This window comes from Doryrhamphus excisus, chromosome 10, assembly GCF_030265055.1.
Source record: "Doryrhamphus excisus isolate RoL2022-K1 chromosome 10, RoL_Dexc_1.0, whole genome shotgun sequence".
NCBI classification, from domain to species: Eukaryota; Metazoa; Chordata; class Actinopteri; order Syngnathiformes; family Syngnathidae; genus Doryrhamphus; species Doryrhamphus excisus.
The window spans coordinates 18,188,802-18,211,629 of NC_080475.1; the positions used below are offsets into that span (position 1 = coordinate 18,188,802).

Here is a 22,828-nt window from a genome sequence, read left to right on the forward strand (position 1 = left end):
ATATCACTATATTGACAGTAACTATGGTACCCATTATGTCATTGGATGGTCATATCACCTCGTACTTCCGTACGTGACAAAAAATAAATGAAATAAAGAATTAATTTTTTTTTTAATTTTAAATTAAAAATAGAAAAAATTATAAATTATATTAGGAAAGCAGGAAGTGAACGAATGTAATAAAATCTGATGCATGTTCAAATGAAATAAAACCATTACCATTACCATGACCAACTTCTGATCAATCTAAATCAATTTTAGACTTAAAATAATGTAGAGCTTTTAGCCTGGCTTTAAACTCCGCCCACCTCTGATAAAACCACTTCTGGTTTATACTCCGAGTATGGATACGAATACAAATCATTTAGATGGTTGAACAGATACGGATAGCGGTGTACTCGCTCATTATAATGATACAATTACTTTGACCGAGAGCCCAAGAGCCAAGAGCAGCTTCTTCTAAAAACACAAGAGTTACTATGTTTCACTGTCAAGTTATGTAAGGATCAGATAACATTCACCGCCTAATCAACTCTCTGCACACTTTTCACCAGCATGCTCTCTTTCCAGTTCTGACCCCCTCCCTATACTATAGACAATATTTACTTTTACTCCAAAGCACACAAATCAATACTGTGACCAGAGCAACAGGTTGTAGTTTAAACACCAGAAACACAAGAACACTTTGGCCACTGCATGCTGTTAGGGTTCATCTTGCTCGGTCAAAGAAAAGCTCAACTCATTTTATATGTGCTAGCACTACCTCCCATAGCCATACTGCTAAACACACACTGACATCAACTATCACTAAATAATGTAACATTCTATGACTGAAACTTTGACAACTGTGGAATCTATTTAGAGCCTTTCTGGTTATTTCCATGAAGCCAAAAGGTGGTAATCATGAATGATATTTGCACTGATTATGCACTTGGGTACTGCACTCACCTAGTCAAACAAACCAAACTAAAGATGTCAAGCACAGGGTTTCCGCGACATGACATGACCCTACAAAATAAAAGCTGTCACACCTTAAAAATGAACTTGAGTAATATACTGTATAAGTACATATACTGCATATGTTATATAGCTTATTATTTTCAAACATATTGACCAATTATTTTGAATGCAATTAAAAATATCATTTAAAAGTGTCACTGTGCTTTATTTTGAAAAAACAAATGCACAGGAATAACCGCACTTGCTCATGCTTCGCTAGCGTCTTGTGTCTTCACTGCATTCCTTATTATCGTGCTAATAAAAAATAGTCTGTGAAATGTGTATCAGGCTATCAATGCTATGATCGCTGTGATCGCTCACGTTTCCATTTAAACTTCCTCTCTGGCAGTAGCTAGCTAGATCTCAGGTGAGCTAGAAGTGGCTATCACATTCATACAAACCTACTTTTTAAAGTGTCTCTCAACAATCTCGCTGTCTTGTAATTATTATAATACTGGTGGCTTGTCTTCAAAACACGAGATGTGTCAAAGTTGTTGACCAAACATGTAGTGTATCCAGCTTTAGAAAATGAACATGGGCAAGTATGTAGCTGGACTAGCCAACAAACTCTTGCTGAACCCCCACGCCTTTCCAACATAACTTGGTCTTGTCAAAGAGTCAGAAGATCAACCAGTAGGTAACAATTTATCAGTGTCCTTACGGTTTATTTTGTGTAAGTAACAGAACAGAAGCCTATAAAGTTTATAAAGTTGAATTTCGGCAGCTATCCGGAAGTCCTCGTGAGCACTTGGGAATGTGACCAACCACAGCCAAATTAAACTAAATAAACTAAATAAAAAAAATTAAAAGAATTGGTGACAAAGGGCAGCACTGGCAAGGTCCAACCCTCACTGGAAAGGGGCCAGACTTACACTCTGACACCGGTCATACAGGGAACGAACAGCCAAAATGATGTGATCTGGTACCCCACATTCCCTGCGTACTCCCCACAGAATTGATTGAAGAACATGGTCGAATGCCTTTCTTCTAGTCCACAGACCACATATAGTGTAGGGCTCTAATTTCATAGACGAGGGACAGGCGCAGTGCAAAGAGGGAGGAGAGAAGGCGTGAGAGGGTTTAACACAGCCCAGTGTAATAACTTAACCAATAACTTAACTGTAGTAACTTAACTTAACCAATCAAATGAATGCCTGTCATTGCCTTTAAATGCGCCTCAGAGGCCACCATGCGCCATTGACCACGTACACCACCTCATCATCTGTTCCTGATAGTTACATTAAACACAGCAGCAGGCTAATCGAAGTATCCACCAGCATTCCTGCTCTACATGGCCAAATTACATAGGCCAAATTTGTAGTTATTGTTAATAATTAGTCGTCTGGACAAATGGACAAGCCATTTATTGGGGGGGGGGGGGGGGGTGATGGTTGTCCTTTCAGCTGCCGTCTGGCGAGTTCCCATTATGCGTGACATCTTTGATCTGACATCCGATGTGATGGGACATTACAAAAATGTCCATGCTGGTACAGACGCTTACATTAAATAGTGGTTGCTCTCAGTGTTTTTCCATGGAAATGTGAGCGACACACTGCCTGCCAAATCTGCCTGTGAGGTTTTGGTGACGTGTCTCCACTGTGCGCCTGTCAGCCAGTTAACCATTGTGCAGGCTGCGCTTCGCCTGTGCAGAGACGGGTCGGAGCTGGCGAGCTTTCAGCGCCCCTTTGTCACTCTGTTTTGTCATTAAATTGTCACTGCGCCAAGATGATATGTGGACACGTCCCCTCCCATCTCGGCGCAGTCCAGTCTCCCAAATGACCAAATTGCGATGGACCAAATGAATTAAACATCAATCACAGAGATTTATTGTATGGTAGTTCATGAACATGAACGATATAAGTTGTTCTACCCCAATCTAATTCATTTGACATAATTGTCAATTAAGTTGACAGGAAGAAATTTTACTTTTACACGCAAAAAATATACTTGATCTAAAAAGCATGCTAACTAAACCACCATGAGGTTCTTTTCTTCATAGCGGGGGGGGGGAATGGGAGGGGCTTGAAAACATCACAATCACATGACCACAAATGTGTTCCGTTGCCGAGATACAGGGGGTGTCTCACATTACCTGATGGTTCACATTACCACACCTTCCTTCACACCTTTGTATGTACAATATGCGTACATACAGAATTAAAATTCTGGAATGGCATAGGCAGTCTCACGACCGTAATCACATCAAAGATCTCTGAGGGGGCGGGGCTGAAAACCTTCAGGATCTGGAGAGTTTTGGTAAAGAGGAGTGGATTAAAATCCCTCCCAATATATGTGTGCATACTGGTGCATCATCATACCATTAAATATGTGGTTGCCTTTTTAACGGTGCCTCGGTTAATAAGGGCATAGCAAAATAACAAGTGAACTCTGACCTTTGACAGAGAGCAATATACCTTCCTGTCACCGAGGGTATGCTCCGCTTAGTGGGATGCAGAGAAACAACAGGCCATAAGTGCCTGGGGGTCGGCCACACTGATCAACATTTAACACCACTAATGGATTCCAAATATACGTATATCCTTGGCTGTGGGCTGTTCCCAGAGAGAAGTTGTGAGTAAACCATGAGCTGCTATTAGAAGATTACAGTTCCTCATCCCGACTCACTTTGCTATTATTAGCCCAGCCACTATGTTGCTACTCATTGACTGTTTTAACAGCGATATTTCATTCACGGACGATCCTAAGTGCTCCCACACATGCTACACATTCTTTTTAGCAAGTTTAAGTATTTGTGATTTTTAATACTTAAACTTGCTGATATAGTTCAGCAAGTTTAAGTATTTGTGATTTTAAATACTTCAACTTGCTGATATAGTTAATCTTCAAGCAGCTAAAATAATGCATAAGGCTAAAAACAACCAATTAGCTAAAAATGTCATTCAATACTCTACAAGAGAGGAGAAATATGATCTCAGGGAAGAAGTACATATGCTTATGCTAGGACTACGTTAAAAAGCCATAGCATTTCAGTATGTGGAATCAAACTATGGAATGGATTGAGTAAGGACCTCAAACAATGCACAACGATGAGCCAATTCAAGAAACAATACAAGCAGTTGATGTTTGCTAAATACAAGGATGAAGAGTCTTGAACCAGTCATGATGTGCTATATATATCACTATATTGACACTTACTATGGTACCCATTATGTCATTGGATGGTCATATCACCTCCTACTTCAGTACGGGGTGCATTATTAAAAAAAACAAAAAAACAACAACCTTAAACTGTATTATGGAAAGCAGGAAGTGAACAAATGTAACAGTTACTGATTGTAAAAGTACCAGATGGAGGGGTAGGATTTAATAAGCTTTGCTTCTTCCTACTTCTTTTGGACATGTGGAACTGTGAACTGATTATGGGATGCACTCAATTGGGATCTGATGCATGTTCAAATGAAATAAAACCATTACCATTACATGCTGGTCTATGTTTTCTGTGCTGGTTTCTCTAGTTGTAATTGAATATATCCATGACTCTCTTTCTAAAGGGCAGAGGAGGGAAATGGGGGAATCTATTATTTGAAGCGGCACATTGTTTGGAGAACCTGCTGATGGGTTCTCACCATTTGCTTTTAGCCAAGTGAGCTGTACTAATCCATGTAGCTTACTCAGCTGCAAGCGTATCACAACCATTTGACAGACTACAGTATGTGTGTGGGGGGGGGGGGGGGGGGGGGTGCAAGGCCCAAAAGTCTCACTTGAATTGCAGACCGAAACGTTTAAAAAAATGTTAGAAATGTAATGTCACATTTTATTCTATTGGAATCCATTTTATTTTCTATTGCCAGCCAATCACAGGGCACATATAGACAAAAGCATTCCCACCCAAATTCATACCAATGGACAATTTGGAGTGGCCAGTGAAGCTAGCATGTTTTTGGAATGGTGTTGGAATCAAGTAGTATACATTTATAAAAGACCCTCAGACTGTGGGGATGCTACACTGTGCCTCCATATGCAATCAGAAGTGTGGCTTGCCATGTTGTCCATGTGTCAAATACGTTAACATTTTTAAGATAATTAATGAATTTAACACATTATTTTTGACAGCCCTACTATTTATATTAAAGGTCATTATTTGTAAATACATTTGCTAGGTAAGCCAGTGGATTCGGTCCCAAGTTGATAGCCTCTGATGTGGAATAAAAAAATGCCACATTTATATGTTAAGAAATTGCATTTCTCCGTGGTACATTTCAGTGTGAAATAGCACACGTGTAAAAATGGAAAAACAATTACAGAGGTTGCAGTCACATGTTTCTTATGCAGCTATGGCTTAAATGAATTATGCAGTCCTGTGACATTTCATCGATTCGTATCTTTCTCACCGGTGTTAAGCACAGAGATCAGTAAGTTTCCACCAGTCCCACATCCACTGACCCCACAACAATCGAGTGAGGGAACAGGTTTTTCCTCCTGTGCTGGAACAACACCCAAAACAAAAGCTTTACCCTGATGTACCTTTGATACGCTTGGCTGTCCTCCTGACCTGTCTGTCAATAGATTCTCCATGTAGGAGCCCGTTTGGGATTTAGTATCCAAATATATCCTGCTGCAGGCCAAAGAATATCTCATGTTTGAATGAATATCTCATCTTTCAGCACTGACTAGAAGTAAAACAATGCGTGAACAATTGGTTGAAGCACATAATCCCCCTGTAAGACAAACTATAAGCTACACACGGCCGTTCATAGGGCCGCACGGTGGCTAACGTTATACAAATGCATGCAGTGTATCAAAATAAAATGGCCCTGCTCAGCAATGCATGCCTGATGTCAACATACAAGACCAAAAGCCGGGACAACAAAAGTACCAGAGACAGGTGGGCTCACATCAGGAGCCAAACTAATCTGGTTTGGACCGTGTGTGTTTATATTGAGCCTTCCCAAACCTCATTATCTGAAATCGTTTAACACGAGAATACAACCTTCTAACTACATTTATAGGTCAGCAAAGTGGAAAAGGTATAATAGGTCCCCTTTAAAATGTCTTAGCAGTTTCTTGATGACATTTGTGCCGGGAATGAGCTGATCTTTCTGCCCAGAAACTACTAGTATGGATACAACAAATGTACGTACATCCACTTGTCCATACACCTCCATCTTTAAATCACAGATACTTTTGAACTCCACCACACCCAACTAGCAATGATGCCTTTGTGGGCATGGCCTGGCTCTAATGCTAAACTAGCATCTTAGAGCATTTGTGCAGCATTTGTGTAGCACTTTCAATGGCACCTTACCATCCACTTGAGCATTTGCATAAAACAGACTGTGGACTATCAAGGGGAGTTATGTTTGGGAAGAGTGCAGTAACACTGGGGGCAACACAAGGGGTAAAAGATGAAGATGAAGGGCTAAGGGGTACAATTGGGGTTCATCATAGGTGTCATGCATATAGATGTATCTCACTCAAGTTAAGACATATTAAAGTCAAATGACTTTACATCTGTTACATTTTTATTAAGGGGGTGGGGGGCACAGGGTGTGTCCCAGCTCGTATCACACTACCCAGCCTTCCTGGTAAGATCTGTTCAAGGATTCTGGAGCGGATCAAGGATTCGGGATCCAACACATATGGCAAAAGCTGACATTTTAAAAAGATAAATTGCAGTTTATTATTAACTCCTATACCATTTATCAACGGCAAGCGACGCAACAAGTCCTTCTAGGACTTGGGAGCGTGACCACAGTACAGTGGGCGTGCCTGGAGTCAGGCCGCAGGTGGAATACATTAAAACAGACATTTTTCAGGGTAAGCACCAAATCCAAAAAAATACAGCTGAATAGGCGCAGATTCTGGAAGAACTAGAAACCTTTTTGTGTAGCTGCTCCATATTTGGCAAAATGCCAAACAAAATTTTAGACATTAAATGTTAAAAGTAGGCTGGTCCAATTTAAAATTGTAAATAGATTGTATTTTACACCCTCGCAGTTGTTTAAAATGGGCACAGTAGATACTACATTATATATGAAGTGCCAGGCAGCTGAGGGAACTTATGCATTTACTGTGGAAATGTGAGAGTACAAAATGTTCTTTCTCTGTTTTTTGCCTATTAAAAGTAAATAGAAAAATGGTGATCTCAGTCAGCATATGTGTGGATTATCGATGGCTAAATGCACGCACAATCAAGGACGCACACTCTCTGCCCCATCAGTCTGATTGTCTGGCAACCTTGGGAGGAAGTGCAATTTTCAGTGCAATGGACCCAACCTCTGGCTTTGATAATATTGCCATGGTGGAAGAGGACAAAAAACTGTGAGTTCAACCGACTCCCCCAGGGCCTGTGTAATAATAGTCCATCCATGCTTCATGCGTCTCATAATTGGAATATTTGGTGACCAAAAATTATTCAACCTCCTCTGCTACCTGGACAACTTCCTGGCCTCTGCCTCAAATGAAGCTGAAGCTCTAAAGACTGCGTGCCCATGGTCTGTAGGTAGCCGTTAAGAAGTGTCAATTACTTAGGAGAAGCGTGCGCTTTCTGGGCCATGTTGTTGACAAAAGTGGTGTTGCCACCGACCCTGACAAGGTCAGGGCTATCACCTCCTCTTGATGGATGATGGAGTAACACCATCACAAAAGAAAATCAAAAATTGTTCCAAATTATTGACATTCACTGCTGCCCCAAAATGAAGGATGCGAGGACTGGAAACGTGTGGCTGCTTTCAAAAAGTTGCATCCCAGATGCAGATTGCAGAGAAGGAACATCCCAGCTCATTTGAGTGTCTCAAGACCGCGCTGCTCGAGTCTGTTGTCCTTGTGCACCCTGACTTCAGCTGTCCGTTCATCCTGTCCACGAATGCCTCTCAAGATGGCTTGGGCGCAGTTTTATCTCAAGTCCAAGAGGGTTAAGGCCTGCCCTGTAGCTTTTGCCAGCAAGCCCTAAATCGTGCAGAGTAACTACCGGCCCTTCGTCTAGGGTATCTGGCCTTAAAGTGGTCTGTCTGAGACAGTGTCTGAGACACTGGCTAAAGTGACACAACTTTACCATGTGGACAGATAACAATCCCTTAACCTACATCTTCACAAAGCCCAAACTCAACGCCCGTGAGCAGAGAGGGTAGCCAAAGTGTCACCATATAATTTCAGTCTCAAATACATACTTGGCAGCTAAAACATAGTCGCTGATGCTTTGAGCAGACAGCCCTTTGTTAAGTCCCATGTCTGCCAGAGGTTGATGACAGAGGAGTATGGAACTCTGTTACATAAGTCACAGCAGATCCAGGAGAGTACAGTGCACGAGAGCCAACGACAACCAACAGTGTGACTTGCCCACTTCAAGAAATCATGGAGTGCAGTCAAAGGGTGGTATCTTGGTTGGCACAGAATTTGGAACCGTTGGTTGCAGCAGGTCAGGATCTCCTGCCAGTCTTCTCACTCCAAGAGCTCCAAGGTGAACAGGAGAATTATGCCACCCTGCCACAAGCCATTCCTTCTCCTTCCAAGGACGGTGAGCCAGACTTTGACAGACGGAGACAGTGGTCTAAATTGACATTTCTCGACAGCATTCTTTATAGGTTGGCTTCCATTGGCTAGTAAGAAATCAGTATGTGATACTCTCCTCTTTGGTCAGTCAAGTCCCACAGGGTGTCCACGATTCCGTTGGCCACCATGGTCAAAGCAGAACCTGGTACCTGGCAAGACAGAAGTTCTTCTGGGCCAGCGTGGAGCGTGACATGCATGATTATGTCCAGTGTTGCAAACACTATGTTGTGGCAAAGCCCTTGAACCAGAAGAGTGTCCCTCGCTGGAGACTATTAAGACCACAAGCCCTTTTGACCCACGGAAGATTCCACAGGTGGGACTGTGGATGTCTTGGTCATAACGGACCATTTCACCAAGATGGCCCATGCCTTCAAATGCTCAGATCAGTCAGCAAAGCACGTTGCATGACATTCGTGGCACAAATACATCTGCGTCTATGGATTCCCACATCGGATTCACTCTAATCAGGGAGCAAATTTCAAGAGTCAACTGATTCAGGAGTTGTTCCAGATGGCTGGTGTGAAAAAATAAAAAAACACGCCATATCACCCAATGGACAATGGCCACACTGAGAGGTTCAACAGAACATGATGATCTGAACCAGTATCCCAAACAGGACCAGAGTCGGATGGATTGAACATGACACAAAGACACACAAAGTGGCCAGGTCGGTAAGTTTTCCAGAACTTTGTTTGTGTAGGCTACTATTGACTACTAGTCACTCAGAATACTTGTAGTACAGTTTTTGCTTTAGCTAAACATAGTTAGCGGCACAAACTGGAACTCTTTCTATGCACTCGGCAGGGTGAGCAACCACAGCAGAGTGGGTGGTGGGTGTGCCAGGAGGCGGGCCGTGGGTGGAGTACAGGGTGGAATACAGCAGAATAGGTGCAGATTCTGGAAGAACTACAACGCTTTCTGTGTGGTTATTGTGTGTAGCTGCTCTATAGGAATCCGCAGCTCAATACAAAGGGCCGTAAAATTTGCATCATAGATCCCCTTTAAAGTGTGGCTGTATCGTTCCAGTTTGAACAAGTCAATATCCGATATCCGATATCCCCAGAATGACTGTTCTAAAAAGTGTCACTTTGTTTGAACGTCCTTTGCTGTCTTATCTTCGCTTCCCTCCCGCTGCCCACTAAACATCCTCAGATGTGAGCAATAAGACATGAGGATATGCTCAGGAAATGGCCGTGAGTTCGGGGAGCACAGTGTCAGCTCTCTGTGAAATCAAAGTCCACTCAGTCTGAGAGGGATCCATTGAGAAAGGAATTGGGATTCCGAGATAGAATAAAGAGCAAAGTGGCATGAGATAAAAAGGCAGAAGAGACAGACATCCCTTATGGAGTCGGGTGAGTCATCCCAACATCAGTTCATACTCTCTATCCCCCTTGTCACCGCCTTGATTCCATCAACTCCCCCCATAGGACCCCCTGCTCTGTCGAGGAGGTCTCTCATAAAAAACACTTTTGTCCAAACCATCATCACTCACACATCTTCTCGGTTCTCTGTGCGGCATGGATATCTCCATGGGGAAAATACAAATAAGGGAACAACAAGAATGGGACAGAGAAGGCTGGGAGGATGATGAGGTCCCAGAAGGAGAAAGCTGCTTTCCCAGAACAGGGAGCCTGGCCATGTGACGCCAGGGGCCACAAAGCTTGTGTATGTGATACAGAGGGCGTAGCAGAAGGAATAGTGTCCCTCTGTATTCCTAAAAGACCAAATCGCCTGAAGCCAAACAGTGTGATATCTACGGGTATCACGAGATCTCGTGTCAATTCAAATGTGGTGGAAAAAAACAGCTTACCGCATGGTGGTTAGCATGTTGGCTACACAGTCAGGAGATAGGGAAGACCCGGGTTTCAATCTCCATTCGGGCATCTCTGTGTGGACTAACATGCATGCTAGGTTAATTGGCAACTCCAAATGGTCCGTGGGTATGAATGTGAGCGGGAATGTCCAACAACAGCGGTCCTATCTCTCCTATGAAAGCCAAGTGAAGTGAATTGAGAGCTTGCTAGCATACTAGGAGAGTTAAGAAAACACAAAGTGGCGTTGCACCCGGCGACCACGGATGACCTACCAACGACAGACTCCGACAATTATGAGGAAACCTGTTTGATGGCAAAATTGACACAATGACGGTGGCGCTGCCGGGAGGACAACCTAGACAACAACAGCCTCCCGCAATAATGAGTTGGGAATATCATGAGTGTGGTGCCTCGTGACAGCCCTTGTGACGCCTGTTGATGTTCAACTCCCAATGAGATACTGCTGTATTCTTTGGAGAGAATAGCAAAAGTATGTTACATTTATAGAGGTTCGTAATTAGACATCGGATATGGTTCATCCATGTCATAACCCTCCTCTTGTGTTAGGGTCGGCACTGACCCGTTTTACATTTTAATGCATAAGAAGAATCACATTTGTTTATTGCATCAAGGCTTTTTGACTTTGTCAGGAAACTTTATTTCAACAAAATAAAACCCCAAAAATAATTTTTACTACATTTTAAAATGGTCTGGTTGAAATTATGACCACTGCATTGTTAGGGTCGGTTTCGACCCGGTTATAATAATATGACTATAAAGCAATATCTTGAGCCAAAACTGAAATCATAAGTGTACAATCAGCCAACACAATGACAACCAGCTTCTCTTCTCATCATGTAAGCTTCAGGGGATTCTCATTTTGACCGATTTTCCAGTATACCAGCAGAAAAACAAGGAAAACAAAAACAACATGTGAGGTGAATTCACTCATTTGACTGGCTGATTTCACATTTACAATTTGGATTATGGAAAGAATGGCAAGAAGTACAGTGAACCAAGATCTGGACCTGTTCTGCTTTTTGATTTCAGTTTATACTAAAGTTCTGTTGATGAAAACAATAACTTTTTCTACCTTTGCTTGACATTAATATATATGGGTCAAAATTGACCCGAACACCATAGATGTTTCTTTAGTGATTAATACTAAAATGAGAAAATAAATAAAAATAATTGATTTAAGAGATATGGTCTATATCCCCCAGTAATAGCCAGGTAACAAAAGAACCTTCAATTTATTAATATGATTCTTTTGAGGTTCATTTTACCATTTTTGGAAATTGAAATCGAGGGGTATCGTGACAAAAAAAGGCCTACATGCCCACACCAAAAGTATTAAAACCAACATTTTCATGGAGGAAGCCTAAGATGGTAACCAAGACATGATAACCAAATTCGATGGTAACTTAATGTTTTTAGTGTATTTTATAGCTGATTTAATACATGGATCAAAACTGACCCGTTAACATAAGAGATGATACCAGAAAGCTAACAGAAGAGGAAGGATAAACAACCCCAAACAAAGTTGCCCCCCCCACATCTATTTTAAGTTAAGCTTGTGAGAGAGATACAGAGAGCTTATGTCCCATCACTGATTGCTCATGGAAGTGTAATGTAGTGTGTCTGTGGTCCAGTCAGGCCTTGAGGCTGGGCAGACGTCCATCAGAACAGTAACACAACTGACCCGGGCAGAACAACATTGGAGGCAGCAGACAAATGTACGTGTAGTCAGGCTGTCTGGTGTGCAGCACTCAACACACATTGTACGCTCACAGAACCAGTGGAGTTGTGTCAATATTGTCTCATTCCCAGTGGCTCCACAGTCATCTGGTTGCTTCATAGCGATGTTCGGTAAAGAAAACCAATAACCTGTAAAGTATTTGACCAAGTTCAGTCTGTATTGGAAGTGCTGTACAATGTTGTGTCAGACTTTAACGTATTTCCATGCCATCGTCTGTGGAATGATAATAATAATAATAATAATAAAATGAATTAACTGTGCTAAATTAGTGACAAACAGCAGCTTCAATTAATTGGTAATGGTTTAATTTTATTTGAACATCCATCAGATTCCAATGGAATGCATCACATCATCAATTCACACTTCCACATGTCCAAAAGGAGTAGAAGAAGCAAAGCTGACTAAATCTACCACCCCATCTGTTATTTTTGATTATTTTTATGTATAATTTTTTTTATTAATCAACATCGGTGAACATTCATTCATTCATTCATTTTCTACCGCTTATCCTCACGAGGGTCGCGGGGGTGCTGGAGCCTATCCCAGCTGTCTTCGGGCGAGAGGCGGGGTACACCCTGGACTGGTGGCCAGCCAATCACAGGGCACATATAGACAAACAACCATTCACACTCACATTCATACCTATGGACAATTTGGAGTGGCCAATTAACCTAGCATGTTTTTGGAATGTGGGAGGAAACCGGAGTACCCGGAGAAAACCCACACATGCACGGGGAGAACATGCAAACTCCACAGAGATGGCCGAGGGTGGAATTGAACTTGGGTCTCCTAGGCGTGTGCCCTGTGAGGTCTGCGCGCTAACCACTCGACCGCCATGCAGCCCATCGGTGAACATGTAACCGATATATGAACTGTTTTTGCTATGTGGAGACTGACTGTGTCGATCCCTTTCTCTGTGTACTCGGCCCTCTCCTTCATACAAACACCCAGCGAGGTGCAGGTCAGGTCTGCCCGTATGACAGCTGCAGCAGAGAATACCAAAGAAACGGTAGAAAAAACTGCAAACACAGTTTGAAAGTGAAATAAAGACATATGCAACTGTTGATATCCATCATTAATATAAGATGACACAATGTCCCACTTCGCTTTCTGTAATACTTCCATGCAGGATTTACAGCGGCTGATACATTCATGAAAATAGTCTTCATGAAAATGTTCCAAGTAATATATTTGCTTGTAATTTGATTTATGTAATGTGTGGAGCCGCTTCACTGAAGACCCAACAGGCGTTATATGCAACATCTGCAGTGGACGAGTTAGCCAGGGCTCCAGCAGCAGCAAAGCCAAGAACACTACACATTTGTGGCAACACCAAAATGTTGGCATGTCCGTATGTTGACAGCATTACGACACGTGTACAGTACACTCGTATTTATCTTGTGTATATCTAAGCTCTTATTTCAGATATGGGCTGATGTGTCGGTTATATCAGATATCGTCTTTTTTTATATCGGTATCGGCATTATCCCCAAAATTCCAATATTGGTCATATTGTGTCATTATGAGCATGGGTTGCATTCAGAGTCACTAAGTTGGCTTCACATGTTTTGAGTGTATTTATAGCACTCCCATATTAAGAGTTATGCAGCCCCTTGAGTGCATCATCATCATCTGAATGGCACCTTGCCAGCACAGAGAACAGTGCTAGTTAGAACCTAATCTGGCACAAAGGAGACAACTGTGTGCGTTTTATGAACCAATAAGTCAGTTTAATGATGGTATTCAACATCAGGAGTGAGTTAATTTGAGTGTTAGGGCCAAGAATATCCACTTGGAATTTTTCTTTCAAGTTGCTGTGTGTGGCACATGCAAGTAAACAAATCCAAAGTACCGGTAAAACAAAAATCTCAACCCATGGCTTCCCGTCCTCCCCCAAGACAGCTGCCCAAAAACAAAGCACGCACTTCAAAACAACCGTACTTATTCTGAACAAAATCTTCCTATCACTCACAAATCTTCAGCACCTCATTAAATTATTTAATTGCACTCAACACTAAAGGAGGGTTATTGTAACTACAGCGGTAATTTGGGCACCCCTGGTCATTTTCAAGGTGTTCTTTTGTAAATGACTGGTTGTTGGGATCATCCATTCCAGGTAAATATCATATAGCAGACCAACACAGGGATAGATGAGAAGGGAAATGAACTTCATAGGATTTACAGAAAGTCTACAATCATTATTTAAACTAAAGTAGGCAGGTGGATACATTTGGGCACCCTTGTTGTTTTATTGGTTAGACGACCTTTAACACTAATTATTGGAACACATTAGTTTGGTAAGCTCATTGACCCTTGACCTGCATACACAAGTGAAGCCAATCATATAAAGGGTATTTAAGATGGCCAATGGCAAGTTGCATCTTCTCTGAAGAGTAGCACCATGGTAGCCTCAAAACAACTGTCACATGACCTGAGAGCAAAGAATGTTCAACATCATGGTCTAGGGGAAGGATACAAAAGTTGGCTCAGAGATTTCAGCTGTCAGGTTCCACTCTGAGGAACATAGTGAGGAAATGGAAGACCACAGGAACAATTCTAGTTAAGGCCAAGAAAAATCCCAGATAAGCAGAGGCCAAGGATGGTGAGAACAGTCAAAGTCAACCCACAGACCAGCTCCAAAGACCTCCAACATGATCTTGGTGCAGATGATGTCACTGTGCATCCTTCAACTATTCAGCTATTCTGGTAGAGTCGTGAGGAAGAAGCCTTTTCTGATCACATGCCACAAACGGAGTGGCTTGAGGTATGCTAAAGCACATTTGGACAAGCCAGCTTCATGTTGGAATAAGGTGCTGTGGACTGATGAAAGTCAAATGGAGGTATTTGGACATAACGCTGGGCGGTATGCATGGCGGATAAAGAACACAGCATTCCAAGACAAACACCTGCTACCCACGGTAACATTTGGTGGTGGTTCCATCATGCTGTGGGGCTGTGTGGCCAGTGCAGGTACTGGAAATCTTCTTCAAGTTGAAGGTGGCATGGATTCCAGTCAGTATCAGCAGATTGTTGCCAACAGTCTTCAAGAATCAGTGACAAAGTTGAAGTTGGCTGGATACTTCCACCAAGACAATGACCCTAAACACTGCTCCAATTCTACTAAGGCATTCATGCAGAGGAACAAGTACAACAGACCTAAATATTATTGAAAATCTGAAAATCTATTATTGCTTGGAAACCATCCAACCTGACTCAACTGGAGATGTTTTGGAAAGAGGAATGGTCCAAAATACCTTCAACCAGAATCCAGACCCTCAATGGAAGCTATATGAAGCATTTATTTCTAATAAAGGAGGCTCTACTAAATATTGATGTCATTTTTGTTGGGGTGCCCAAATTTATGCACCTTCCTACTTTAGTTTAAATAATTATTGCACACTTTCTGTAAATCCTATAAAGTTCATTTCCCTTCTCATCTATCCTTGTGTTGGTCTGCTATATGATATATTTACCTGGAATGGATGATCCCAACAACCAGTTATTTATAAAGGAAAATCTTGAAAATTACCAGGGGTGCCCAAACGTTTTCATACCACTGTATCAAATGTAAATACACCAAAGGCCCCTGAAAACTTGCCTGCGTACTTGAAGATTGCAGAGGCATGTAAACAAGGTAACAGTAGAACTGAGGTAGTAGGATCCAACATAAGGCAAGGCGCTAAAGTGTTTCCTTCATAACCAGGTCCAAAAATCCCCTGAGACTATGCAGTGGGACGTACTCACATGTCAGCGACATCAAATGTGACAAGAAATAGAAGAAGAAATATACAGTGAGCAGCCTAGTAATGGTTCTGGTAATGGTTACACGGCTCTAACGGCAATAACACATTAACACATTGGGCATATACTGTCCACAAAAAAAACATTTTAAACTGGATTAGGTAGGGAATTTAGGTGTTTCTGCACCTGGTTGACCGAAGGCAGCCACATTGTGTCTCCGTTTTGTCATGTAAGGCTGTACAGGATGCAGGAGGGATGGTCTGAGGGCTCTGTTGTTGAGCTCCACTATAACGGATTATTTTTCCTATTTCTATATCTAAGAAAGTAATCCAAATATTACTACTGTCGTTTGATTATGCTCCCTCCCTCATAAAATACAAGTTGTATGTGGTATGGCCATCAGGCATCAGTAATGACACAAAACATTGATGAGGCATAACATTTCATTAGCGTCACACTACACTACATGTGTTAAGCCATGGCATGTCCGACATAGTGATACAAACAAAGAGGAAATAACACAGAGGTCTGACTTTTTTGCTAGCAACTGTTTTGTGATGCAACGTGGGGGGGTAAGTCACCCAAAAATCTAAGCTATCCGTTTAAGTGTAGAATAAATAAATTGGTGGCTAACTAGTTAGCTTGCTAGTATGCTATGCAGCCGTGGCCGGTTCTTGTGTCCCTGCAGTGATCCCCTAGTCTTTGCATTGGCAATGTGATAATTGAGTTTAATTATAATATTGAATCTTACTTCGGGGAAATTCACTTATCGCAGCCGGGTCTGGAACCAATTAATGAGGGCCGACTGTATATCTATATAAAACCAAGTTACTATATTAACATTATTATTATTAAGGTCTTTTTCATGGTATGGTTCCTCTGCCTTTTTCTTCGTCAGGCAACTTGCAGCTAAATTTGATCCCAGTCGACCACATTTGCTACAATAAACATTGTAAAGTTTCTGTTAAGAACACCAAGTATTTGGGTGTTACTATTGTCCAGTTTCTACAGTCGCTTAAGAAAAAACTAAAATAATTTATAAGCATGTTCTGTAAGACCACAGTAAAATGCATAGTCATTCAATTATTTGTCAACAAACTCCAAAAAGAAGATTATACTATACGTATAATAATTATATACAATGGTCCATGTGACTGAAGTCTGAACGTACTACCCTGTCCTGATTCACTTTGTGACAATAGCCTCCTTGTATTAGGAAATTGTATGCTGAATGGATGCATTACATGGTCATGATATTGGTCCACAATATGGCTCAATAGGCTCATTCAACCCGTATGACCTTCCGGAAAGCCCACAGAGAAGCCAGTGGCTGCCTTACAGCACAAAAAAACAGGTTCATTAAAAATCTCATTTGAAAAGCTGACAAGATCTTAGGCAGCGTCTACTTTTAGTACAGCACCTTTGAAACCAGAGAAGTGGCTGACGAGACTGAACAATGTAGGTCCAAAATGGATGGCAGGAGAAAGTAGGGCAACACCACGTCAGTACGGTCATAACGTGTTCAATTGTATGCTGATCATGGTGGCTCGTGGTATAGCCTGGCAAGAAGCAGACTTTACAATATTATCTGGTGAGCCCACATACCGTAATTGCAACAATAAGGACTTTAGTGCAAGAACCTGATAAGGAAAGATAGGGGTATTATGCTTAGAACCGTGTCTGTGCCTTTGGAGGTATGCACACTTTTCAAACTATACCTACTACCTACAGGTGTAGGGTCGTAGCTTAGCTATCTGAGCTGTAAAAATAGTGTTCAACAAAAAATGGCTTAATCCAAGACCCCCGGCACTGGAGGACTGGCTTTGTGTGATGAACACAATACATGACATGGAACTATTGACACATAGATTGAGGACTGAAGAAGACATGTGTGGAGAAAAATGGGTGAAATGGACACTGTTCACGGACAAAAATCAAGGAAATGACAAAGAATTGCACCATGACAGGGAATGTGGGATAGCCAAATTGTGTGCGGTGTATGTCCAGTGCCCCCTTTTTGTTTTGAGTGTGTTTGTATTGCTGTTGACGTTTTGTTTAAAAAAATATAAAAATAAATAAAAGTAAGTATTGAAAAAAAAATAGTGTTCAAACCAGCATTTATACAGTTGTGGGTCTTTGCTCCTGTCCTTATTTCTTTTTTTCTGGTCATCAAACAAGTTTAAATGTTAGTCAATGACAACAAAACTGAACACAAGCTGCAGTTTTAAATGAAAGTCTGTAATACCATGGGAGAAAAAAAAATCCTACATGAGCTTGTGTGAAAGAGTGATTCCCGTCTAAACTTGGTTTAACTAACTTAAATGGTTTGGCCGCCCTTAGCAGCAACAACTGCAATCGCGCATAACTTGCCATGACTCTCTTACACTTTTTGTCCATTAACCTTTGCAGAATTGTTGTAATTCAGCCACATTGGAGGGTTTTCCAGCATGAACCGCCTTTTTAAGGCTGTGCCACAGCATCTTAATAGGATTCAGGTCAGGACTTTGGACCTGGTGTGTTTTGGACCATGGTCCTGCTGCAGTATCCAGGTTTGTTGGAGCTTGTGGTCACAAACAAATGGCTGGACATTCTCCTTCAGAACAGCAGAATTCATAGTTCCATTTATCGCAGCAAGACTTCCAGGTCTTGGAGCAGCAACCCGGCCCCAGACCATCACACCACCACCACCATATTTTACTGCTGCTGTTCTTTTTCTGATAGGCGGTGTTACTTTTACAGCAGATGTAATGGGACAAACACCTTTCAATAAGTTCAACTTTTGTCTGGTCAGAGTATTTTCCTACAGGTCAAGATGTTTTCTGGCAAAATTGAGAAGAGCCTTAATGTTCTTTTTGTTCAGGAGTGGTTGTCTGCTGACTGGCTGCTTTTGCCAGTGTCTTCCTTAGTCCTTCCTTAGTCATGAACACTGACCTTAACCGAGGCCAGTGAGGCCTGCAGTGGGGTCTTTTGTAACATCTTTGATGGTTATTTTGGTTGGCTGGCCACTCCTGAGAAAGTTCAGCACTGTTCCACCTTTTCGGCATTTGTGGATAATGGCTCTCACTGTGGTTTGCTGGAGTCCTACAGCTTTAGAAATGTCTTTATAACCTTTTATAATGACTGATTCATTTCAATGACTTGGTGGGTGGGGGGGCATCAGGGGGGAAATCACTTTTTCACACACTTTTGTCATTGACAATTGTGTTGTGTTATTAATAATTTGGCAGCCTAAAGTAAATCACACCTCGGTATCAGTAGTAATAATACACCACTGCAATGATAAACATATGACTAAATGAATAGAGCAGTTGTATCGGAGCAGATTGTGAAGTATCTCATGAATCAGCGAGTGTGCACCAGCTTTGCGGTTCCGTGTCGGCACCTACTAAATCATCTAAAATGCAATTCTGCACCTTACCTGTGTGAAAATGAATTTGTCTTCTTGGTTGCGTTGCCAGGCGGTAATGATGTGTATTGTCGTCAACACAACTCCACTGAGCACAGCAGCTCTCATTCGGACAGGCAGCAGGGTGTAGATAATGTAAATGAAGAAGACTGTCCACCAAATGCCCTCTGAGGCACTACGGGGGTCCACCATGAGCAGCCCAAAAACCTGCACGACAATGAGCACCCCGATCACCAGGTAGCTCACAATCCACATGGAGTCTTGGTGGAAGCCGTTGCGGTTGCACACCACCATCATGGCAAGGAAGAGCACCATGGCAACACAGAGTACTGAGACGTAGGCCACGTCCACGGCCCTCTGCATGCAGTGAAAGGCCAGCATGACCCCACACACCACGACCAGAACGCCCATCAGCATGGTCAGAGAGCTCTGGTTGAGTCTGAAGAAGTAGCGCTGGTAAAGACGCTCAAGTTTTGACGACTGGAACTTCTTGGACTGAAAAACCCATACAACACGCATCCAACAGTCGGCAGCGCTCATGGTCCTGCACCTGCCCTCTGCCAGTTCCCGGTATTCATCCTCTTTCCTGCCCGTCAGTTCGCCATCCTCAAAGCCCAGGTCTACAGCCTTCAGTCCCAAATCAATGCCATCGCCCATCCTTTTCCTGTAATGGTCCTCTTGCCATTCACAGCGCAGGCCCAAGTGTCCCCGGCTTGTGCCTGCTCGGGTATGGTAATGCTGAGAGGCCACGTTAGGGGGATCCAAGTCCTCAGGGTCCCTCAGGCAGCTCATGTAGCGTGAACTGCACAGGGAGGACTTGTCTTTCTTCTTTTTGCCATTGCGCTCTCCCCACGCCATCTTTCGCTCGTCCATTCTGTCTGCAAAGACGCCTCTGGCCCATGACATCCTACAAATAGGAAAGGATGGAGTAATCAGCCCTTCTGTAGCTACTGTGCCAGACCCACATGGTTTATAGGTCATCCACTCACCTGTATGGGTGTGGTCAAAGTGTGGGTTGCTCTTTGGAAAAGTCTCTAGTTCATCCCAGCAGGTACGCACCATGGGCTCAGGCAGACCAACATCTGAGATGTTTCAGCCTCCAGAACCTTCTCAGCCGTCCACCCCACCGCTGGCCTCCATAGGCCTTCCTGTCCCCTGGGAAAACAAACATACCAACAAAACCGTTCAGACTAAGATTGGCCGATAATGCTTTCAAATGATATTTCTTGGTAGGAGACTGGTTTGGCGATTTGCGGGTGTTGCAGTCGTCCCCCTGACATCCTACGCTGGGCAGGGATGGATGTGCTCAATTTGACAACAAAGGCCTGCTGAGTGGGCACCAATCAGACATCAAGGGCTTTCCAGTCACATTAAATGGTCCGTGCCCCCCCCCCATTAGCTTTGATGACTCACTAAAGATGGCTTCTGGCAGCACAAATCAAGGACACCAATCTTTAAACCAAATGAGCACATTTCTGACCGGGATCAACAGCAACATGGCCATGACCCGCATTCATGGGATGATTCTCAATTATGGACTCTTTCTATGTATGGACCACATCATAGTCATTGCATGGTGGGTGGTCACAGTCATACTGTATTTGCAGTAAGACCCTCATTCCTAACATCACCTTTGATACATGCACACTTATGTAATCCAATCTATGAACCAGATAAGATATGACGACAACATATGGGTCGATTTGTGCTGCATGCATGACTGCATCCCATTATGTGCAGCTGCAACTATTTCTATATATAGTATGTTATGACCACGGACACTGGCCTTTCCCCTCCCAAGACGTGGTTAGTAATAATTACTAGTGTACAATCCAGTCTGATGGTTGCGGGCAGGCGGCATTGCATAACAGGACGCTACGAGGAGCCTACAGGCGGTTTCAGGCGACAGCTCACTGCCTTGTCGCCCGGATGGACCCAACGTGCAAGGGACTCAAACATTCCGTGGAGGAACTTGGATGTGTGCAGCCCATCGTACAGAACTAGCATGCGGCGGGTGTTTGGACCCCAAACGGTTAAAAAAGGAAATGAATCCAATATAAAAATGTAAAATACCAATGCATCACCGCACGGTCCCGCAACACGAACCACTCTTCGACACCAATCCCGCCCCCCCTCCTCCAAGAATGTATGTCACTTTCAAACATGACCGCAGCGATCGGGCAAGCGTGCACTTACCATTGGCGATCGTCCGGACAGGAGAAAGACTGTGTCACAACACCGCAGCGGAGGAGCTCCAGTTCGAGTCCTGGGACTCCAGGCTCAACGTATAGCCTCAGAGCCCGGAGTAGTCTGCCTGGACTGGGGACTCTCTCTCCCTCTCTCTATCTCTCTCTCTCTTTCTCTTTCTCTCTCTCCCCCCGTCCATCTCTCTCTCTCTCTCCCAAAAACACACACGAACACACGCACTCCCACGTAAGAACTCACCCACAGTAACTTGTGGCGTCGTGAGCACAAGAGTGTAGTTTTCCTGTCATTGTTTTTAGCCCAAAGTGTGTTTATATGTGTATTTATAGAGTATTATTGTGTATTGTTTGGGTGCATAGAAACAACAGAGCAGAGATGGCTTATACCGTCATCTAGTGGTTATTTGTAGTAGGTCATCTATGGAATAACCAATGACGTGAATTCACAGCTCGGATTAGGTTTTTAAAGTTTTTAACAGTAAAATAAAATCAACAACAAAACAGCAAAAGTCCCCGCCCCCCAAAAAAACAACAAAAAACGTGTGATAGAAATTTCTGTTAAATTTTGCATTATGCATTTTTTAAACCACATCCTTATGCATCCCGTCCAAGACATGAAGCAATGCTTGGTTATTGCTTTTTAGAAGACGATGGCACATCCTTACACTAATAACACCATCATTGCATTAGGAACACAGTAATCACTGTTTTTGAAGAGGTAAGCATCTTAACTCTCAGAAATGTCTATCTTGGCTTTTCAAAGTGTGGCACGTTTGACCTTGACAAACTGTAACTGAAGTTAGCTAAGCAGATTTTAATGAAAGTTTTTTATTTGATAAAAAGGGACTTTGGGTAATATACTACAGTAAATTGACTTCGTGTTATGAGTTGTGTTGTCGCTCTGCTGCCGCCTGCTGCCCCTCTTTTGCAGTGCACCTGCATCACATTCCTGACTCAGCATTCACATTTAATTATGGGCTTTTAATGATGGACTTATCATTTCTTTGATCAATTACAATTATGATGTTGACAATCCTCGACAATCCCTGGCATTATTGAGCAATGTCTGGGAGAAATGATCATATTGTTTATCTGGAAGGAATTTTAGATCTTTGATTATAGTATATCATGAAAAATGGGAGCAAAAACAAAAGTGTTGCGTTTATATTTTTGTTGAGTGTATAAGAAATATAAAAATAAATTGATTGGTATTAACGGAAAAAAAAGTAAAGAACGTTAACGGCGAGTAGACTTGTAGAGTTGTGAGTTGTGACAGTGGGAGTGTTGTGGCATTTTTGCAGGTTTGGTTTGTTGATTTGTGACTTTGAAACTGCTCAAATGAGAAAAACAACAAAATATAATAATTGCTGTTTTGTGGAATGAGGAGATGCAG

The 22,828-nt window shown here is 42.5% G+C and overlaps 1 protein-coding gene across 2 annotated transcripts in view; it reads right to left on the reverse strand.

Annotated features, from left to right (window-relative positions):
- The window catches only part of LOC131136433 (adenylate cyclase type 6-like), a 48,483-nt gene extending 26,880 nt beyond the window's left edge, over nucleotides 1–21,603 (reverse strand). The window contains exons 1-3 of one of the 2 annotated variants that reach the window (XM_058083235.1): nucleotides 21,428–21,592; nucleotides 20,221–20,386; nucleotides 19,244–20,138 (exon numbers count right to left, since the gene is read on the reverse strand). In XM_058083235.1, the coding sequence (XP_057939218.1) occupies nucleotides 19,244–20,137 (894 nt within the window). In that variant the 5' untranslated portion in view covers nucleotide 20,138; nucleotides 20,221–20,386; nucleotides 21,428–21,592. Of the gene's footprint in view, nucleotides 1–19,243; nucleotides 20,139–20,220; nucleotides 20,387–21,427 lie in introns of both variants that reach the window. The other variant, XM_058083236.1, reaches the window with a different exon arrangement.
- Nucleotides 21,604–22,828: the final 1,225 nt, after the last annotated feature.